The 21,398-nt window shown below is 36.7% G+C and overlaps 1 protein-coding gene across 3 annotated transcripts in view; it reads right to left on the bottom strand.

Moving 5' to 3' along the window:
- KCNK2 (potassium two pore domain channel subfamily K member 2) overlaps positions 1-21,398 on the bottom strand; it is a 229,641-nt gene that overhangs the window by 52,845 nt on the left and 155,398 nt on the right. For all 3 annotated transcript variants that reach the window (XM_029229275.1, XM_029229278.1, XM_029229277.1), the window contains one exon: positions 10,674-10,813. In XM_029229275.1, coding sequence (XP_029085108.1) covers positions 10,674-10,813 — 140 coding nt within the window. The remainder of the gene's footprint in view (positions 1-10,673; positions 10,814-21,398) is intronic.

The raw sequence follows: 21,398 nt of genomic DNA, 5'->3' as shown, positions 1-21,398 counted from the left end.
AAATCCGTACTTTCATCTCTAGCCCACTGCCACCATAGACTTCATTCTGTATTACCTGGCTTCCTGCAGTAATCTCTCCCAACTGATTTCCCAGCATCAGGCTTGGTTTCTAATCCATCTTCCTCACTGTTGACAAGATATTTCATTCCACTTCTTTAAAGCTCTTCAATGGCTCCCTGAGGTTTTCAGAATAAAGGCTAAACTGTTTCAAAGGGCATATAAAGCCTTTCATATTAAAAGTACTTCTCCCTTAAGAAATAATGATAATGTACTCTACTGTAACCTTTCCAGGGCTCAGGCTGCAACTGCTCTTTAATGCCCCATCTCCAGACAGGATAAAGAGCCATTAAGTCCCAGCTCTTTTCATTAAAGGGAGGCATTACCACCCTGAATTAAGTTCAGAGAAGAACAACTGCTCTCGCCAGGTCATCAGCAGGAGAAAACTATGTATCTCCATATTCTCAGGTCCCTGCACAATGCTGGGGCCAAATACAAGTTCTAGGGACAATCTTTCAAGGTTTCTAGGCACTAGAGCTTCCCAATCAAAGGGAGTTTTCTTAGTATGATGTAAGGCCAACTTACTAAAGTGAGCATCTCCATTTGCATGAATACCTTCAGAGGCTAAAGAAATTATATTGGTAAAGAAGTGATGCTTGGCTATCCACTCATTGTGGTCAGCTGTAGTGCCACAAGGCCTGAGAACACTGGGATGTTGATGTAGGAACTGAGGTAGTATTTGTCTCACATATGGACAGGAACATCCCAAACACTGTGGTACATGTACACTGATACAAGAACTACATAGAAATCACAGGTCTTTCAAACTCAAGGAATGTCAACAATAGCAAAACGAACTATGTCTATACATAATAAGGATGTACTACTCCCTGCTTGCTTAGGAATTTACTTTCTGAATTCTGTGGTCACAGCTTATTTTTATTCTACCTGCCTCAGATATCAGTATTATTGTATTATTTAGAATACATAAATAATATTTATTTTCTAAATGGAAATATCATTTCCTCAGAAGAGGGTACATGGCTTCATAGAAAAAGATAATTAGTCATATCAATTCTTAATATTGAACATGTGTTATTCTCCATTAGAGCTTAAAAAATAGTGAAACAAATAAATGCTTTTACAGAAGCTCATATGTCTCCACGGAAAAATTATTGAGGTCATTATTCTTTTCTTTGAGGGATGCAGATCAACTCTAATTATATGTGACACTTCTGAAACTATGCAGTGTTGCTCCAACTAACCCTTTCCTTTCAAATATTTCAGATAGATTAGCTATACCAACATGTTTTATTTCAGCATGTTCATCAAAAACTATTCTTATTACTCCAAAACATAATATTTTCATTGACATTAGTCTTCATTGGAAACAAAATAGACTTTAACATGAAAAACAGAAATAAGGCCACATATGACTAGAGCTCTATGTTTACACTTAACCAATATCATTTAAGAAGATTAGTTTTTGAAAAAATAATGTCAGACTGGAACTTACTATTAGCCACGATCTTTTCATTGGGGGAAATCTTGTGTTCTTGTATCATCACTTGGAAATTTCCTACTATATATTGTTTCATATTTTTTATATTTTGTACTAGTTACACTTATAATAGTGAGAATTCCAAGTTATAAAAAAAGTTTAGCATTTTTATGGAATTGAGAACTAGAAATATTCTTGTTGCTTCTGAACATTCAGGTAGTTTTTAAAAGTTGGAGTATCTGGAATGGTTTAGGTACAAAAGGTAAGGAATATATTGTGAACAGTCACCCACCATGGTTCATGTGTGTAAAGATGACAACTAGAATGTATTTAGTTGGTTTTTATTTAATTATGTCCTTTAGTAAGTTATTTCAAGACTAAAATTATCGAATAATTTTTTTTCCCACTGCTGTAAAAATGTTAGTAGAATTTCATTTATAAAAATGTTGGCCCTATTAATCTATAGACAAATTATAAATTGCCTTTCCCTTTCTTTCTTCATGTTCTCTGTTGAATTTGTGACCCAATTTTGTCATTTCCCTAAACTGCATTATAAATTAGAAAATACACATCTGCTCAAAGTGACAGTTCCATTGTAACTGGCTCAACTGTCCAGAGCAGCTGCAGCTCCAGAGGGTTCCCATAAACTTGCTCAGGGCCTTTACTCACATGAGCTTTCCCCAGATGCAGTCACCAGAAAGTACATGTCACACAAAAGGCTAGGGAGGACACAGCCGCCAGTGTCCAGCATGGCGTTTCTATGCTGGGAATGCTAATGCAACAAGTCAGGTGCAAGACTTCTGCACGCGGCTTCTACAGACAAGTGAAACTAGACTAAGCACAAAAGAAGGTAGACCTTATCACCTAGATTCCATTGTATTTTTCCAGGGGACCCTGGGGGCTTTGCCAGTGACACCATGGATGCTATGGATTTTCCTCTTTCTCACTGCCCTTGACTCAGCAGAGGGGAACTGGAACACCATAATGACATCTACTGTCACAGCATCTTCCTCTGGACTGTGACACACACGAGAAAGCCATGTGGCTGACAGGGTCTTGGTGTTCCAGCCGGGTGTGAGGCCTGTGCGTCGGAGGTGGGAGAGCCGAGTTCAGGACACTGGTCCACCACAGACCTCCCAGCTCCAAGTAATATCAAATGGCAAAAGCGCTCCCAGAGATCTCCATCTCAACGCTAAGACCCAGCTCCACTCAACGACCAGCAAGTCACAGTGCTGGACACTCTATGCCAAACAACTAGCAAGACAGGAACACAACCCATCCATTAGCAGAGAGGCTGCCTAAAATCATAATAAGGTCACAGACATGCCAACACACACCACCGGATGCAGTCCTGCCCACCAGAAAGAAAAGATCCAGCATCATCTACCAGAACACAGGCACTAGTCCCCTCCACCAGGAAGCCTACACAACCCACTAAACCAACCTTAGGCACTGGGGGCAGACAGCAAAAACAATGGGAACTACAAACCTGCATCCTGCAAAAAGGAGACCCCAAACACAGTAAGTTAAGCAAAATGAGACGATAGAGAAACACACAGAAGATGAAGAAGCAAGGTAAAAACCCATCAGATCAAACAAATGAAGAGGAAATAGGCAGTCTACCTGAAAAAGAATTAAGAGTAATGAGAGTAAAGATGATCCAAAATCTTGGAAATAGAATGGAGAAAATACAAGACACATTTAACAAGGACTTAGAATAACTAAAGAGCAAACAAACAATGATGAACAACACAATAAATGAAATTTAGAATTCTCTAGAAGGAATCAATAGCAGAATAACTGAGGAAGAAGAACGGATAAGTGACCTGGAAGATAAAATAGTGTAAATAACTATGGCAGAGCAGAATAAAGAAAAAAAATGAAAAGAATTGAGGACAGCCTTAGAGACCTCTTGGACAACATTAAAGGCACCAACATTTGAATTATACGGGGTCCCAGAAGAAGAAGAGAAAAAGAAAGGGACTGAGAAAGTACTTGAAGAGATTATAGTTGAAAACTTCTCTAATATGGGAAAGGAAAAGGTCAGTCAAGTCCAGGAAGCACAGAGAGACCCATACAGGATACATCCAAGGAGAAACATGCCAAGACACATATTAATCAAGTTATCAAAAATTAAATACAAAGAAAAAACACTAAAAGAAGCAAGGGAAAAACAACAAATAACATACAAGGGAATCCCCACAAGGTTAACAGCTGACCTTTCAGCAGAAACTCTGCAAGCCAAAAGGGAGTGGCAAGATATATTTAAAGTGATGAAAGGGAAAAACCTACAACCAAGATTACTCTACCCAGCAAGGATCTCATTCAGATTCAACAAAGAGATTAAAACCTATCAGACAAGCAAAAGCTAAGAGAATTCAGCACCACCAAACAAGCTTTACAACAAATGCTAAAGGAACCTCTCTAGGCAGGAAACACAAGAGAAGGAAAACACTTACAAGAACAAACTCAAAACAATTAAGAAAATGGTAATAGGAACATACATATTGATAATTACCTTAAATGGAAATGGATTAAATTCTCCAGCCAAAAGACAAAGACTGGATGAATGGATACGAAAACAAGACACGCATATATGCTGTCTACAAGAGACCCAATTCAGACCTAGGGACACATACAGACTGGAAGTGAGGGGATGGAAAAAGATATTCCATGCAAATGGAAATCAAAAGAAGTCTGGAGTAGCAATTCTCACATGAGACAAAACAGACTTTAAAACAAAGACTGTTACAAGAGACAAAGAAGGACACTACATAATGATCAAGGGATCAATCCAAGAAGAAGACATAACAATTGTAAATATTTATGTACCCAACATAGGGGCACCTCAATACATAAGGCAAATGCTAACAGCCATAAAAGGGGAAATCAACAGTAACACAATCATAGTAGGGGATTTTAACATCCCACTTTCACCAATGGACAGATCATCCAAAATGAAAATAAATAAGGAAACACAAGCTTTACATGACACATTAAACAAGATGGACTTAATTGATATTTTTAGGGCATTCCATCCAAAAACAACAGAATACACTTTCTTCTCCGGTGCTTATGGAAAATTCTCCAGGATAGATCATATCTTGGGTCACAAATCAAGCCCTGGTAAATTTAAGAAAATTTAAGTCGTATCAAGTATCTTCTCCGACCACAATGCTATGAGACTAGATATCAATTACAGGAAAAATCTGTAAAAAATACAAACACATGAAGGCTAGACAGTATACTACTTAATAAACAAGAGACCACTGAAGAAATCAAAGAGGAAATCAAAAAATACCTAGAAACAAATGACAATGAAAACACGACAACCCAAAACCTATGGGATGCAGCAAAAGCAGTTCTAAGAGGGAAGTCTACAGCAATACAATCCTACCTCAAGAAACAAGAAACAACTCAAATAAACCACCTAACGATATACCTAAAGCAATTAGAGAAAGAAGAATAAAAAAACCGCAAAGTTAGCAGAAGGTAAGAAATCATAAAGATCAGATCAGAAATAAATGAAAAAGAAATGAAGGAAACAATAGCAAAGGTTAATAAAACTAAAAGCTGGTTCTTTGAGAAGATTAACAAAATTGATAAACCATTAGCCAGACTCATCAAGAAAAAAAGGGAGAAGACTCAAATCAATAGAATTAGAAATGAAAAAGAAGAAGTAACAACTGACACTGCAGAAATACAAAGGATCATGAGAGATTACTACAAGCAACTATATGCCAATAAAATGGACAACCTGGAAGAAATGGACAAATTTTTAGAAAAGCACAACCTTCCAAGACTGAACCAGGAAGAAACAGAAAATATAAATTGACCAATCACAACCACTGAAATTGAGACTGTGATTAAAAATCTTCCAACAAACAGAAGCCCAGGACCAGATAGTTTCACAGGCGAATTCTATCAAACATTTAGAGAAGACCTAACACCTGTCCTTCTCAAACTCTTGCAAAATATAGCAGAGGGAGGAACACTCCTAAATTCATTCTATGAGGCCACCATCACCCTGACACCAAAACCAGACAGAGATGTCACAAAGAAAGAAAAATACAGGCCAATATCACTGATGAACATAGATGCAAAAATCCTCAACAAAATACTAGCAAACAGGATCCAACAGCACAGTAAAAGGATCATACACCATGATCAACTGGGGTTTATTCCAGGAATGCAAGGATTCATAAATATATGCAAATCAATCAATGTGATAAACAATAGTAACAAATGAAGGAGAAAAACCTTATGATCTCAATAGATGCAGAAAAAGCTTTTGACAAAATTCAACACCCATTTATGATAAAAACCCTCCAGAAAGTAGGCAAAGAGGGAACTTACCTCAACATAATAAAGGCCATATATGACAAACCCACAGCCAACATCGTTCTCAATGGTGAAAAACTGAAACCACTTCCTCTAAGATCAGGAACAAGACAAGGGTGTCCACTCTCACCACTATTATTCAACATAGTTTTGGAAGTTTTAGGCACAGCAATCAGAGAAGAAAAAGAAATAAAAGGAATACAAATTGGAAAAGAAGTAAGGCTGTCACTGTTTGCAGATAACATGATTCTATATAGGGAGAATCCTAAAGATGCTACCAGAAAACTACTAGAGCTAATCAATGAATTTGGTAAAGTAGCAGGATGCAAAATTAATGCACAGAAATCTCTAGCATTCCTATACACTAATGATGAAAAATCTGAAAGTGAAATTAAGAAAACAGTCCCATTTACCACTGCAACTAAAAGAATAAAATACCTAGGAATAAACCCACCTAAGGAGACAGAAGACCTGTATGCAGAAAAGTATAAGACACTGATGAAAGAAACTGAAGATGATACAGATGGAGAGATATACCATGTTCTAGGATTGGAAGAATCAAGAATGTGAAAATGACTGTACCACCCAAAGCAATCTACAGATTGTTCTAGGATTGGAAGAATCAAGAATGTGAAAATGACTGTACCACCCAAAGCAATCTACAGATTCAGTGCAATCCCTACCAAACTACCAATGGCATTTTTCACAGAACTAGAACAAAATATTTCAGTTTGTATGGAAATGCAAAAGACCCCGAATAACCAAAGCAATCTCGAGAAAAAAAATGGAGCTGGAGGAATCAGGCTCCCTGATTTCGGACTCTACTACAAAGCTACAGTAATCAGGACAGTATGGTACTGGCACAAAAACAGAAATATAGATCAATGGAACAGGATAGAAAGCCCAGAGATAAACCCATGCATATATGGTCACCTTATCTTTGACAAAGGAGGCAAGAATATACAGTGGAGAAAAGACAGCCTCTTCAATAAGTGGAGCTGGGAAAAGTAGACAGCTACATGTAAAAGAATGAAATTAGAACACTCCCTAACACCATACACAAAAATAAACTCAAAATGGTTTAAAGACCTAAATGTAAGGCCATACACTATAAAACTCTTAGAGGAAAACATAGGCAGAACACTCCATGACATAAATCATAGCAAGATCGTTTTTGACCCACCTCCTACAGAAATGGAATTAAAAATAAACAAATGGGACCTATTGAAACTTCAAAGCTTTTGCAAAGCAAAGGAAACCATAAGCAAGACGAAAAGACAACCCTCAGAATGGGAGAAAATATTTGCAAATGAAGCAACTGACAAGGGATTAATCTCCAAAATTCACAAGCAGCTCATGCAGCTTAATATCAAAAAAACAAACAACCCAATCCAAAAATGGGCAGAAGACCTAAATAGACATTTCTCCAAAGAAGATATACAGATTGCCAACAAACACATGAAAGGATGCTCAACATCACTAATCATTAGAGAAATGCAAATCAAAACTACAATGAGGTATCACCTCACACTGGTCAAAATGGCCATCATCAAAAAATGTACAAATAAAAAATGCTGGAGAGGGTGTGGAGAAAAGGGAACCCTCTTGCACTGTTGGTGCGAATGTAAAGTGATACAGCCACTATGGAGAACAGTATGGAGTTTCCTTAAAGAACTAAAAATAGAACTACCATATGACCCAGCAATCCCACTACTGTGCATATACCCTGAGAAAACCTAATTCAAAACATGTATCACAATGTTTACTGCAGCTCTATTTACAATAGCCAGGACATGGAAGCAACCTAAGTATCCATAGACAGATGAATGGATAAAGAAAATGTGGCACATATATACAACGGAATATTACTCAGCCATAAAAGAAATGAAATTGAGCTATTTGTAATGAGGAGGATGGATCTAGAGTCTGTCATACAGAGTGAAGTAAGTCAGAAAGAGAAAAATAAATGCCATATTCTAACACATATATATGGAATGTAAAAAAAAAATGGTTCTGTAGAACCTAGGGGCAGGACAGGAATAAAGATGCAGACATAGAGAATGGTCTTGAGGACACGGGGAGGGGGAAGGGTAAGCTAGGACGAAGTGAGACAGTGGCATGGACTTATATACACTACCAAATATAAAATAGATAGCTAGTGGGAAGCAGCCACATAGCACAGGGAGATCAGCTCAGTGCTTTGTGACCACCTAGAGGGGTGGGATAGGGAGGGTGGGAGTGAGATGCAAGAGGAAGGGTATATGGGGATATATGTATATGTGTAGCTGATTCACTTTGTTATACAGCAGAAACTAACACACCTTTTTAAAGCAATTATAGTCCGATAAAGATGTTAAAAAAAAAAAAAAGGGCTAGGGAGAAGCCAAAAGACTTACGTTAGGAAAAGAATAGCTTTCTAGTTTTCAGTGTTGAAAACACAATGATACATCTCATATTTGGCTGAGAATCATGAAGATCACTCATAACTAGGCAAACAAACTTGTTTTTCATATTAAATAAGCCAGTTAGTGTAGAAATTTAAATTTTTGAAAGGATTCTTTTATAGCCTGAATTGGTTCCTCCAACAAGTCATATGTTGAAGCCCTAATCCCCATTATGACGTTATTTGGAGATAGAGCCTTTGAGGAGATAATTAAGGTTAAATGAGGTCATAAGGGTCAAGCCCTAATCCAACAGGACTGGTGTCCCTGTAAGAGGAAGGGCCTAGAGCACCCCCCCTCTCCAGGCACATGTGCAGATACAAGGCCCTGTGAAGACACAGCAAGAAGGCACCACCTACAAGCCAAAGAGAGAGACCTCATAAGAAACCAGCGCCTTAATCTGGTACTTCCAGCTTCCTGAATTGTAAGAAAATAAATTCCTGTTGTTTAAGTCACCCAGTGTGTGGTATTTTGTTATGGCAGTCCAAGCAGACAGATATTATCTCACTACTCTGGAAGAAATGTGCTAGTGCTTTGTACGAGCTAATCCTATCAAAAAAGCACTGGTTTTTAACAATACAAGTTTTTAAACTTTAATCAAATACATTATATCAATGGCATAGAGATAAAATTTACCCCTGTTCTATATATGCCTTGGTCGCTTTCCAACTTTTGGACTGTGACCCATAATAATATTAGTATATATATATGCACATATGTATATAATATATATTTATTGTATATATGTGGGTGGAAATATACGTATATTTCCACAAAACGACACTTTTTGAACTATCTAACAGCGATGTGCTCTGTTCAATTCTATTTTACTTAAAAAAAATGGTCTGTGTGTGTTTTTAAAATGCATTTCAATGCCAGTTTACGGCTGGAAGTTTGAGAAGTTCCCTTTTTAGCTATGTTATTCAGAATATTTCCTAGTTACAATTTCCTTTGTTCCCCTTAGCATCTCAAGACCCTTAAAAGTACACTGAAGTTAAAATAACCATAATTCTCTCCCTCCCTACCTCGTTCTCTCCCTGTCTCTGTCTCTCTCTCTCTCTCACACTCACACACACACACACACACACAATGAGCCTAAGACTGGGGCAAATCAGTCCTGTTCAAAGCAGTACTCTTCACATGATTTAAACTAGAATGTCAAGCATATTGTCTTGTTGATTTGTTTATAATAATGTTTTTGGTTTTATGGCATAACTAAGATATAGATTAATATACACAAACTGAATATATGAATTACTGTTGAGAAATAGGGTATCCATGAAGAGAAATGTTGGATAACTTACACTCCTAATTACCATAGGCATCTTGGGTGTTAATAAGAAATTATATGGCTTGATGTGTTTCAAAGAAAACATTTGTCTGTAGAGAGAAATTAATTTTATCATTTCCTATCTTATTCTATTTCTTTTGGGTGTATGTTTAAAGAATCATGCTTGTTGTATCAATCAAAGATTTTGACACTGATGTCTCTTGGTGTATGAATGCCAGATAATGAAATGGAGGGATAATTAAAGGAAGACAGTGGGTACTATAGTTGCAGGTCTTACAGATTTGCTGTGCTCTGAAAAAAATTAGTAAAGTTGGCTAAGACCCAGAAGCAAGAAACACAGAAATCATAATAAAACACTACTTTGTCACACTCAAACTAAAAGTACTTCTGGACCCTTCAATATAAAATCAAAAGTTAATTTCTAAACTATAAAAAATTTCAAAATCAAGATTTAAATTTCAAACTTTCCAAAATTTCATGAGTCAAAATTCTAATGGTCATTTCTGTATATACAGTTGCACAAAATAGATAACAAGATATCTTTTTGAACAGCCGAAGTCAGTACACAAGGAAATTGGTCATAATGCAAACTAGCTTTGGGGAATACATGCATGTGTATACTTGTGCACTTGCACACACTTATACAGACCTAAGAAAAAGGGAAATAATTGAATACAATAAAAATTCAATATTATATAATACATTCACTTTTTCGTGCTACTGGTATCTTGACACAAATATTTCCTATTGTCTCTTTATGGAATAAAATTTACTCTGTGTCCTTGAGGAAATAAAGAAATAAAAGAAAAAAAGAAAAAGAAATAATAAATAAAATGTTTTTAATTGCATCTTTTTTCATTACAAATTACCCTCAGCACCAAGATATCATCTGGCATGTAGAGATACTTAGTAAGCTTTGGTTAAATCAATAAATTATAACTCATGTGACTGATAGCCTCATACAGCAAATTCACACCAAACAGAAACATTAAAATTTTTAAGTAATGTTTAAATATTTTAAAAAATAAATGTTAAAAAAAACGTTTAAAATTAACCTTAATTAGCTAAATAACATTGATTTTGCACACTTCTTATTTCTTACCTCTTCTTTTGTCTTTTTTGATATCACTCGGAGCCAGTCTCCAATCATGCTCAGGACAGCAGCAAAGTAAGCAAGCCCTACAAGGATCCAAAACCATACGACAGGCTTATAGAAGTCTAGATATTCAATATCTGATCCACCTGTGAGAGAAAAACAAAGTAGGACAAAATAACTTCATATTCATAAAAGTAAATAATATAGATTCCTGCTAAAATTATCAACTAAATTTTGGCTTTCTAAACACAGAAATCGTCTTGTCAGTTGATCCATGTTATTTTGTTCATATGGAATTCCTTGTTTTCACTCAATTAATCCTTATCTATTTTTCAATTTTTTAAATTGAAGTACAGTTGATTTACAATATTTTATTAGTTTCAGGTATTAGGAAGTTCTTAATAAGACCTTTCATTACTTCTCCAGATAGTAACAATTTTTCCTTGTCCCATGTTTCTTTTTTGTTTATTATAATTGATCTCAACTAGTGTAGCACTTAATTATTCCATGCGTATTAGTTTCTCTTTCCACCTCTATTGCAACAAATGGGAAACAGAGATGACACTTTTTTTGGTATGCATTTAACTTTGTATCTTTATCCTATTGCCTATCAATTCATGCTAACCAATCAATACATGCAAACCAATCAATTCGAAGTCAACTCGGACAGAAAGTACTTCTTATTTTAAATCATCAATACAATGGATTGATAACAAATGCCAGAGACAATGCCTTGGTGGGTCTACTTTGAATAAATAGTAACTTGCAGGTGATATTGCCATTCATTATTCGCTGACTTTTCAGAGGAATTCCCATGTTTGTCACAAATTTAAATCCCTAGCTCTCGAGAAAAAATTGGCAAAGTTCTTTTGCTTTAATCTATGTTACTTCTCCATTCATTTGGTATAGTAACTGCACCTATGAGAATCTGAATACATTTCAATACATCCCAACTTTAGCACATATTAATAGGGCACTTAAATTAAGTTTCAAACACTGAATCAGTTGTGAGTTTTTTTTCACAATAGAAGAAAGCATGTCTCTCTCTTGAGAAATTCATAATTTAGCCTGAGAAAGCCTCACATAGACAATTAACCACAATGGGGTATACCAAGTGATAGGGAAAAAGAATAAAAAGTACTATGAGAGGACACAGAAGAAATGATTTTTCTTCAGGAAGGGTGAAAATGAGAAGACAGAAGGTGAATCTTAAATAATGAGGATCAAAACAGAAAAGTTCAGTGTGAAAATATTTGATATATTCAAAGGACTGTTAGTATCGACTAAAGCTACATTTGGAAGGGGGTCAAGGGAGCAGACAGGTAGAAGAGGGGAATCTAGAAAAAATAAGTTGTATCAGGTTGTAAAGACTTGCTCCTAAAGTAATGGGGAGTAGGTAAAAGTTTATAGGCAGATTCGTGTTTGACTATATGCACAGAAAGATCTGGTGGCCGAGAGAGGAGGACTGACAGAGAAGCCCCATGAGAAACTTTGTTCTGAACTAGCTAAGCAATGATTGTGCCTGAGTTAGACTGGGATGGAAAGAAGAGACTTTTGAGGCAGAATTGTCAGGGACTGACGACTAGATAGTTGGTGTGATAAGTGAAAGGAAGGGGTATAGGATGACCAGAGACTACAGACCCTCATCGGGAGATGGTACCAGCAACTGAACAGGAAACACAGGGGAAGGAACAGTGACAATAAAAGGAAAAGTCATTCAAACTGGGACATAATAAATTTGAAGTGCTTGAGGTACCAACAGGCAAGATAGCCAGCAGGATCCTTAAATACTAATCTAACACTTAATAGGGCAGAGCAGGAGATAAAGATTTTAGGATCAACAGCACAGAGACTAGGGCTGCTTAAACAGGGGTGATGGACATACTCAATTCACAAAATTTAACCTGTACCTTCAGAAGAACAGCTAATAAACAGCAAATACACATTAAAAATCAAATATAAAATTTTGAATGTAACATTACTCTCTAATTATAAATTAGACTGAGTTGCCCACAATGACATTTTCAAATTACTAAAGGGTCAGAGTAAAAAGAGAACCTTTTTTTATCAGGCAAATAATATGAACAGATACAAGTTCAGTTTTCTTTTGGGACTAAGAATAATTTTCAAGATTCAGTTTATAAAGTCAATAATATTACCCTCAAAATATTGTAAAAATTTTTACCTTGTGCAGCATTTATTAAAATGTAATTTCTGGGGAGGATTACAAAGGCTAAATGCATACTGTGATGGTTAAGACTTGGCCCATGGGGGATGCAGCTCTACAAATTCACAAAATGACTTAAGAAATGTGTGTGGAAATTTGTTATATGATAGGCTCACTAGCAAATTCCAGTTTTAAAATGTTTCCATTTCAATGAAACCAGAATGACATTTTTTCCCAAGTACTTTCTCTTTCAAAACCAGAAAATCCTCATCCAAATAGTTGTGATTCACTTAACACATAAGTTCACCAAAATGTTGATTTTAGAAGTTAGTTCATGCTTAAGATGACTTTTTATAAGTCTTCTTTCTTATAAACAGGATGTCACAGTTTGAAAAGAGTAAATTAACTTAATCACAAAAAGGTCTATATTTGGGTAAAATGTCCATCCCACAAGTTTTAGTGGATTCTAAACCTGGGGAAGGGTGGGATGGGGGATGTTTTCCCATTCTTAATTGCCACTCTTAAGATGAAATACTGGCAGTCAAGTGATCCAGGAAAAGCTAATGTATATAAATAGAAGTATTATCCAACAACTCACAAATTCTTTTCACTTTCTGATATCTAAGATTTATGAATTTTCACATTATTCATTTGATTCAAGAGTCTTAACCAAATCAAAATATCTGTAATGTTAAGATAACTTACTAAAAAGTTATTAGTTTTATTTTTAAATTAGGAAATATTTTTTAAATGTATTGGTTATTATAAGCATTACTCTTAGTCTAGCACATTCAAGAAACCTGTGCATGGGTCTCTTACTTGTTAAAAACCTAGGGCAATTTCTCTGTCCTGGATGCCCTCCCTATGTGCCCCCTAACCCCATACCAGGCTTTATACTCATTGCAGCTGATTTACAAAATATTCAAACTCTGATGGAGAGAGAAGAATGAAAGCTAAGACTTACTGATGGCCTACCTAAATGAAATCATGCCATCCTAAAGCCCTGAGGGGGTAGGTGTTGAGGGGAGTTGTATTCTTACTCCTCATATTTCCATTGATTTAGGACAAGACTATTAGCAAGACCATTTAGTCATAGAGTTAAACCATATCTCCAGCTGCCTTTGTCAGATGCCTTTTAAGCTGACATTTCAATTGCCATCATTCTTACAGCCCGTTGAGAACTCATGGGTGAAAGACTGGTATTGGCTCCCTGAAATCCCAATAGTAAATACCCCCATTTTACAATAGAGAAACCACACTCTCAGTAGGTAAAATAACAGTTGTCAGGTTACACAGGAAAGGGGGCATCAGAGCTAGAATTCAAAGCCAGGCCTGCCTAGCTTCAGATCACAGGCTCTTTTCATTGAACCAGGCTATGTCACCTATGATCTCTGCTGATGTCCATCCCATCATTTATCCACTATCCATTTTTTGTCCATACTGTATGGTAGACACTTAGCTAGGGCTGGAAACACTAAGTCAAACAAAGTGTTCCTCTTCCCCTCGAGGTTCCTACCTAGAAATCAGGTGGGTCTGAAGGTCAGCACTGTTTTACCAGGAGCCTCCTTACCTTGCTTATGTCCTTATTCCAACAGTTTCCAGAAGTTGGCCCTATTCTGCTCTATAGAACTTGAATATACAATGCCGTCTCCTCCTTAAATTTAATTTTCTTTCTCTTGATGCTGCTGATCCATAGAATATTTATAAAGAAAAAAAAAGATATAACCTGGATTTAAAGAATCATCTAGGCATTTTGGACTAAACTTACCAACTCCATGCCCCTCTTCTGGTTTTCTAAAATGTGTATTATAGAATACACATATACACAAATGTGTATACACATACAACTTTGTTCTAAAGAAAATAAAGGTCATTTCTTTACATAGGTCTGTAAGTATTTTAGTTTAGATATCAAATATGGATTTCAATTTTTTTTGGTTTGTTTGACTTTCTTTTTATTAATGAAAACTATTCTGTCTTAATGTGATGGGGAAAAACATATTTTGCTTTAGTATATTTTTCTTTTTTTATAGTAAAGGAATTTAACTGAGTGAAGTGTTGTGGTTTTTTTTTTTAACATCTTCATTGGCGTATAATTGCTTTACAATGGTGTGTTAGTTTCTGCTTTATAACAACGTGAATCAGCTATACATATACACATACCCCCATATCTCTTCCCTCTTGCATCTCCCTTCCTCCCACCCTCCCTATCCCACCCCTCAAGGTGGTCACAAAGCACTGAGCTGATCTCCCTGTGCTATGCGGCTGCTTCCCGCTAGCGATCTATTTTACGTTTGGTGGTGTATATATGTACATGCCACTATCTTACTTTGTCCCAGCTTACCCTTCCCCCTCCCCGGGTCCTCAAGTCCATTCTCCAGTAGGTCTGCGTCTTTATTCCTGTCCTGCCCGTAGGTTCTTCAGAACTTTTTTTTTTTTTTTTTAGATTCCATATATATGTGTTAGCATACGGTATTTGTTTTTCTCTTTCTGACTTACTTTACTCTGTGTGACAGACTCTAGGTCCATCCACCTCACTACAAATAACTCAATTTCATTTCTTTTTATGGCCGAGTAATAGTCCATTGTATGTATGTGCCACATCTTCTTTACCCATTCATCTGTCGACGGGCACTTAGGTTGCTTCCATGTCCTGGCTACTGTAAATAGAGCTGCAGAAACTAACACAACACTGTAAAGCAATTATACTCCAATAAAGATGTTTACAAAAAAAAAAAAAGAAGTAGTTGTCCACTTCCTGCTAGGAAGATTAGGAAAGATTAGGTAAAATCTTAGAAAAAAATCTTTTCCTAAGATTAGGAAAACTGCCATTAGAAGAATGATGATGGCAGTCTCAATGATCATAAAGAAAGAAAGATCAACACATTGTTTTGCTCATCCTTTACAAGGATGGAAATCTACAGGATATAGGATGTACATTATTGTTACCCTTAGAAATTATCTTTAAGTCTCAATATAGAGTAATTCAGAGTCTTTTTCATTAAACTTAGTACAATTTACTGCCTGTCTCACTGACTTAACTGTCAATCACTAAATGTTTTCCTTGTCATTTTTTTTCTCCACGTGCTTCTACAATTCTTCTATATATCCATTCTGAATCCTAGAAGTTAAATAACTTCTTGGTTTTCCCAAAGTCCCTAGGACTTCTGAACAGTTTGGGTGAAATCCAATTTAATTAATTACACAGATAACTCTCAGTTCTCTGATGAGTTCTCTGAGAGTCACCAGCTGAATCAGGGGGTGACCAGATGCCTTGCAGAATTTTCCCATATTAACACAGAACCACCAAGAAGAGAAGACAATTTCTTATTTAATTGTTACTCTTGGATTTCAAACATTCTGTCCCATAGGAACAGGAACTAGAGCAATCATTATTGCTAAGTGCTAAGCACAGTATATATTATAAAATATGTGCTCACTAAACAAAAGAATGAATGAACATATGAATGATGAATGTAAGACATCTCCCTAACAGTCACGTAAACCCTCTCTTTTCAATCAAAGCAATTTTTCTGAGCCATTGTGGTGGTGGTGGTACTGACTGTTCTTCAGTTGACCTCACTTCTTTCTCATCAGGTAGTTTCCTTGTTATTTGTTAAATTCCTGGCAAAATTTTTGCACAGTGATCAGCTCAATAATAGCAATTTTAATACCTGGCCTTTGACATAGTTGCAAAATTTAGGCCACATCAGGAACTGTTTTCTCCAGGTGCTCTATAAGGACAAATTGTTTTGAACCAAAAAAACTTGCCATGGTATTTCAATGGAGATTTATATGTTTTCATGATGAAATCTTCTATTAAGCAAGCTCTGAGCACTCCATGACTAAATGAGTCATGGCTTTGGTTATAAGAGAAAGCAATAGTTTGGTTACTAAAAACTGCATTTCCACTAATGACTATGAAAACATAACTCCAAGAAAAGTTAATTCCTTTTTAAAAATTAATTAATTTTTGGCTTAGTTGGGTCTTTGTAGCTGCGTGCGGGCTTCCTCTAGTTGCGGCAAGCGGGGGCTACTCTTCGTTGCGGTGCACGGGCTTCTTATTGTGGTGGCTTCTCTTGTTGCAGAGCATGGGCTCTAGGTGTGCCAGCTTCAGTAGTTGTGGCTCGCGGGCTCTAGAGCGCAGGCTCAGTAGTTGTGGCGCACGGGCTTAGTTGCTCCATGGCATGTGGGATCTTCCCGGACCAAGGCTCGAACCCATGTCCCCTGCATTGGCAGGCGGATTCTTAACCACTGCACCACCAGGTAAACCCGAAAACTTAATTCTTAATATGAGATATACAAAAATGTTTTTTCTAAAGTCAAAAAATGTGAAGACAAATGATTCTATAACTGTGAAAACCGTAAAAGTTTAGTAAACATACCAGAAGGGGAATTTCACCTGTTCAAAGTCCCAAATTATATTTTCTATATAGAGGAGCATAAGGCATTAAGCATAAAGCCTGACTAACCCAGTAAGTATTCAAAATTACACGTGAGATGAAGAAAATTTCATTATTGAACTAAATATACTAAATTTCACTGATCGAAATTCCAAGAAAATATATTTGGATGGCAAAGTAAATTTATGCTCAGAAGGAAAATGTGTTTTCATAATATCAATCATAAGGGTTTCTTAGAATACCTCCAAACTTCTGGCTAAAATTTTTGGCTTTTATTAAAAAAGTAGGTAATGTGAGAACACTGCTTTGTGAAACTATATATTTGTATCTGGCTTTCACTCAATCATGTTATCTCTTATGAACTAACCTGGTTTACAAAAAGGAGTGTTTCTAAAGACTTCTTTGGGCAGCTTCTAAACAATGACTCACTGTAATCCTAACAGTATATATATATATATATATGTGTGTGTGTGTGTGTGTATATTTATCCTTTTAATGTGTTGTTGGATTCTGTTTGCTAGTATTTTGTTGAGGATTTTTGCATCTATATTCATCAGTGATATTGGTCTGTAATTTTCTTTTTTGGTAGTATCTTTTCCTGGTTTTGGTATCAGGGTGATGGTGGCCTCAGAGAAGGAGTTTGGGAGTGTTCCTTCCTCTGCGATTTTTTGGAAGAGTTTGAGAAGGATGGGTGTTAGCTCTTCTCTAAATGTTTTATAGAATTCACAGGTGAAGCCATCTGGTCCTGGACTTCTGTTTGTTGGAAGATTTTTATCACAGTTTCAATTTCATTACTTGTGATTGGTCTGTTCATATTTTCTATTTCTTCCTGGTTCCGTCTTGGAAGGTTATACCTTTCTAAGAATTTGTCCATTTTTTCCAGGTTGTCCATTTTATTGGCACAGAGTTTCTTGTAGTAGTCTCTTAGCATGCTTTGTATTTCTGTGGTGTCTGTTGTAAATTTTCCTTTTTCATTTCTAATTTTTTTAATTTGAGTCCTCTCCTTTTTCTTGATGAGTCTAATGGCTATCAATTTTGTTTATCTTCTCAAAGAACCAGATTTTAGTTTTATTGATCTTTGCTATTGTTTTCTTTGTTTCTATTTCATTTATTTCTGCTCTGATCTTTATGATTTCTTTCCTTCTGCTAACTTTGGATTTTGTTTGTTCTTCTTTCTCTAGTTCCTTTAGATGTAAGGTTAGATTATTTGAGATGTTTCTTGTTTCTTGAGGTAGGCTTGTAAAGCTATAAACTTCCCTCTTAGAATTGATTTGCTGCATCGCATAGGTTTTGGATCATTGTGTTTTCATTGTCATTTGTCTCTAGGTATTTTTTGATTTCCTCTTTGATTTCTTCAGTGATCTCTTGGTTAGTTAATAATGTATTGTTTAGCCTCCATGTGTTTGTTTTTTTTATGTTTTTCTCCCTGTAATTCATTTCTAATCTCATAGCGTTGTGGTCAGAAAAGATGCTTGATATGATTTTGATTTTCTTAATTTACTGAGGCTTCATTTGTGACCCAGGATGTGATCTATCCTGGAGAATGTTCCGTGCGCACTTGAGAAGAAAGTGTAATCTGCTGTTTTTGGATGGAATGTCCTATAAATATCAATTAAATCTATCTGGTCTATTGTGTCATTTAAAGCTTGTGTTTCCTTATTTATTTTCATTTTGGATGATCTGTCCATTGGTGTAAGTGAGGTGTTAAAGTCCCCCACTATTATTGTGTTACTGTTGATTTCCTCTTTTAGAGCTGTTAGCAGTTGCCTTATGTATTGAGGTGCTCCTATGTTGGGTGCATATATAATTGTTATATCTTCTTCTTGGATTGATCCCTTGATCATTATGTAGTGTCCTTCCTTGTCTCTTGTAACATTCTTTATTTTAAAGTCTATTTCATCTGATATGAGTATTGATACTCCAGCTTTCTTTTTTTTTGCGGTACACAGGCCTCTCACCGCTGTGGCCTCTGCCATCGCAGAGCACAGGCTCCAGACGCGCAGGCCCAGCGGCCACGGCTCACGGGCCCAGCCGCTCTGCAGCACACGGGACCCTCCCGGACCGGGGCACGAACCTGTGTCCCCCACATTGGCAGGTGGACCCTCAACCACTGTGCCACCAGGAAAGCCCCTCCAGCTTTCTTTTGATTTCCATTTGCATGGAATATCTTTTTCCATCCCCTCACTTCCAGTCTGTATATGTCCCTAGGTCTGAAGTGGGTCTCTTCTAGGCAGCATATATATGGGTCTTGTTTTTGTATCCATTCAGCAAGCCTATGTCTTTTGGTTGCAACATTTAATCCATTCACGTTTAAGGTAATTATTGATATGTATGTTCTTATGACCATTTTCTTAACTGTTTTGGGTTTGTTTTTGTAGGCCCTTTTCTTCTCTTGTGTTTCCCACTTGGAGAAGTTCCTTCAGCATTTGTTGTAGAGCTGGTTTGGTGGTGCTGAATTCTCTCAGCTTTTGCTTGTCTGTAAAGCTTTTGATTTCTCCATCAAATCTGAATGAGATCCTTGCTGGGTAGAGTAATCTTGGTTGTAAGTTCTTCCCTTTCATCACTTTAAGTATATCATGCCACTCCCTTCTGGCTTGTAGAGTTTCTGCTGAGAAATCAGCTGTTAATGTTAACCTTATGGGAGTTCCCTTGTATGTTATTTGTCGTTTTTCCCTTACTGCTTTCAATAATTTTTCTTTGTCTTTAATTTTTGCCACTTTGCTTACTATGTGTCTCGTCGTGTGTCTCCTTGGGTTTATCCTGTATGGGACTCTCTGTGCTTCCTGGACTTGGGTGGCTATTTCCTTTCCCACGTTAGGGAAGTTTTCAACTATAATCTCTTCAAATACTTTCTTGGGTCCTTTCCGTGTCTCTTCTCCTCCTGGGACCCCTATAATGCAAATGTTGTTGCATTTAATGTTGTCCCAGAGGTCTCTTAGGCTGTCTTCATTTATTTTCATTCTTTTTTCTTTATTCTGTTCCGCAGCAGTGAATTCCACCATTCTGTCTTCCACGTCACTTATCCGTTCTTCTGCCTCAGTTATTCTGCTATTGATTCCTTCTAGTGTAGTTTTCATTTCTGTTATTGTATTGTTCATCTTTGTTTGTTTGTTCTTTAATTCTTCTAGGTCTTTGTTAAACATTTCTTGCATCTTCTCGATCTTTGCCTCCATTCTTTTTCCAAGGTCCTGCATCATCTTCACTATCATTATTCTGAATTCTTTTTCTGGAAGGTTGCCTATCTCCACTTCATTTGGTTGTTTTTCTGGGGTTTTATCTTGTTCCTTCATCTGGTACATAGCCCTCTGCCTTTTCATCTTGTCTATCTTTCTGTGAATGTGGTTTTTTGTTCCACAGGCTGCAGTATTGTAGTTCTTCTTGCTTCTGATGTCTGTCTGCCCTCTCCTAACAGTATATATTAAAGAGGACACTAACTTTGATAAATAATGTTAAATTGTGTTAAGTTAGGTAATTATTTGACTTCACTTCTGAAGAGTCATCAACTAATTCTTTTTATTGACGTATAACTGACACATGTAACATTAGTTTCAGGTGTACAATATAGTGATTCGACATTTATATATTTTACGAGATGATCCACAGTAAGTCTAGTTACCATCTGTCACTGTTTAAAGTTATAAAATATTAATGACTATATTCCCTATTCTGTACATTATATCTCCAAGACTTATTTATTTTATAACTGGAGGTTTGTGCCTCAATCCCCTTCACCTATTTTGCCCATCCCCCCAAGCCCTAGTAATTTTTTTTTTTTTTTTTTGCGGTACGCAGGCCTCTCACTGTTGTAGCCTCTCCAGTTGCAGAGCATAGGCTCTGGACGCGCAGGCTCAGTGGCCATGGCTCACGGGCCTAGCCACTCCGTGGCATGTGGGATCTTCCCGGACCAGGGCACTAACCCGTGTCCCCTGCATCGGCAGGCGGACTCTCAACCACTGCACCACCAGGGAAGCCCCCCTAGTAATTTTTTTAAAGCAGGGATTTAGAAGACTAGTTTTAAAAGCAAGCCTAAATAAGTAGAACTCAATCTTTCACACACTTCCATATAATTAATATAGCTTCTTAGATTTTAGTGAAGAAGGGCTGATCTAGCTCTCTGCCTATAATAGCAAGCATGATTTAACAATTTATCAAGTCAGACTT

Source organism: Monodon monoceros, unplaced genomic scaffold, assembly GCF_005190385.1.
Source record: "Monodon monoceros isolate NGI ecotype Baffin Bay Population unplaced genomic scaffold, NGI_Narwhal_1 Super_Scaffold_18, whole genome shotgun sequence".
In the NCBI taxonomy this organism is placed as follows: domain Eukaryota; kingdom Metazoa; phylum Chordata; class Mammalia; order Artiodactyla; family Monodontidae; genus Monodon; species Monodon monoceros.
Note: the sequence above shows the minus strand (reverse complement) of the source record. Positions and strands in the feature narration are given on the sequence as shown.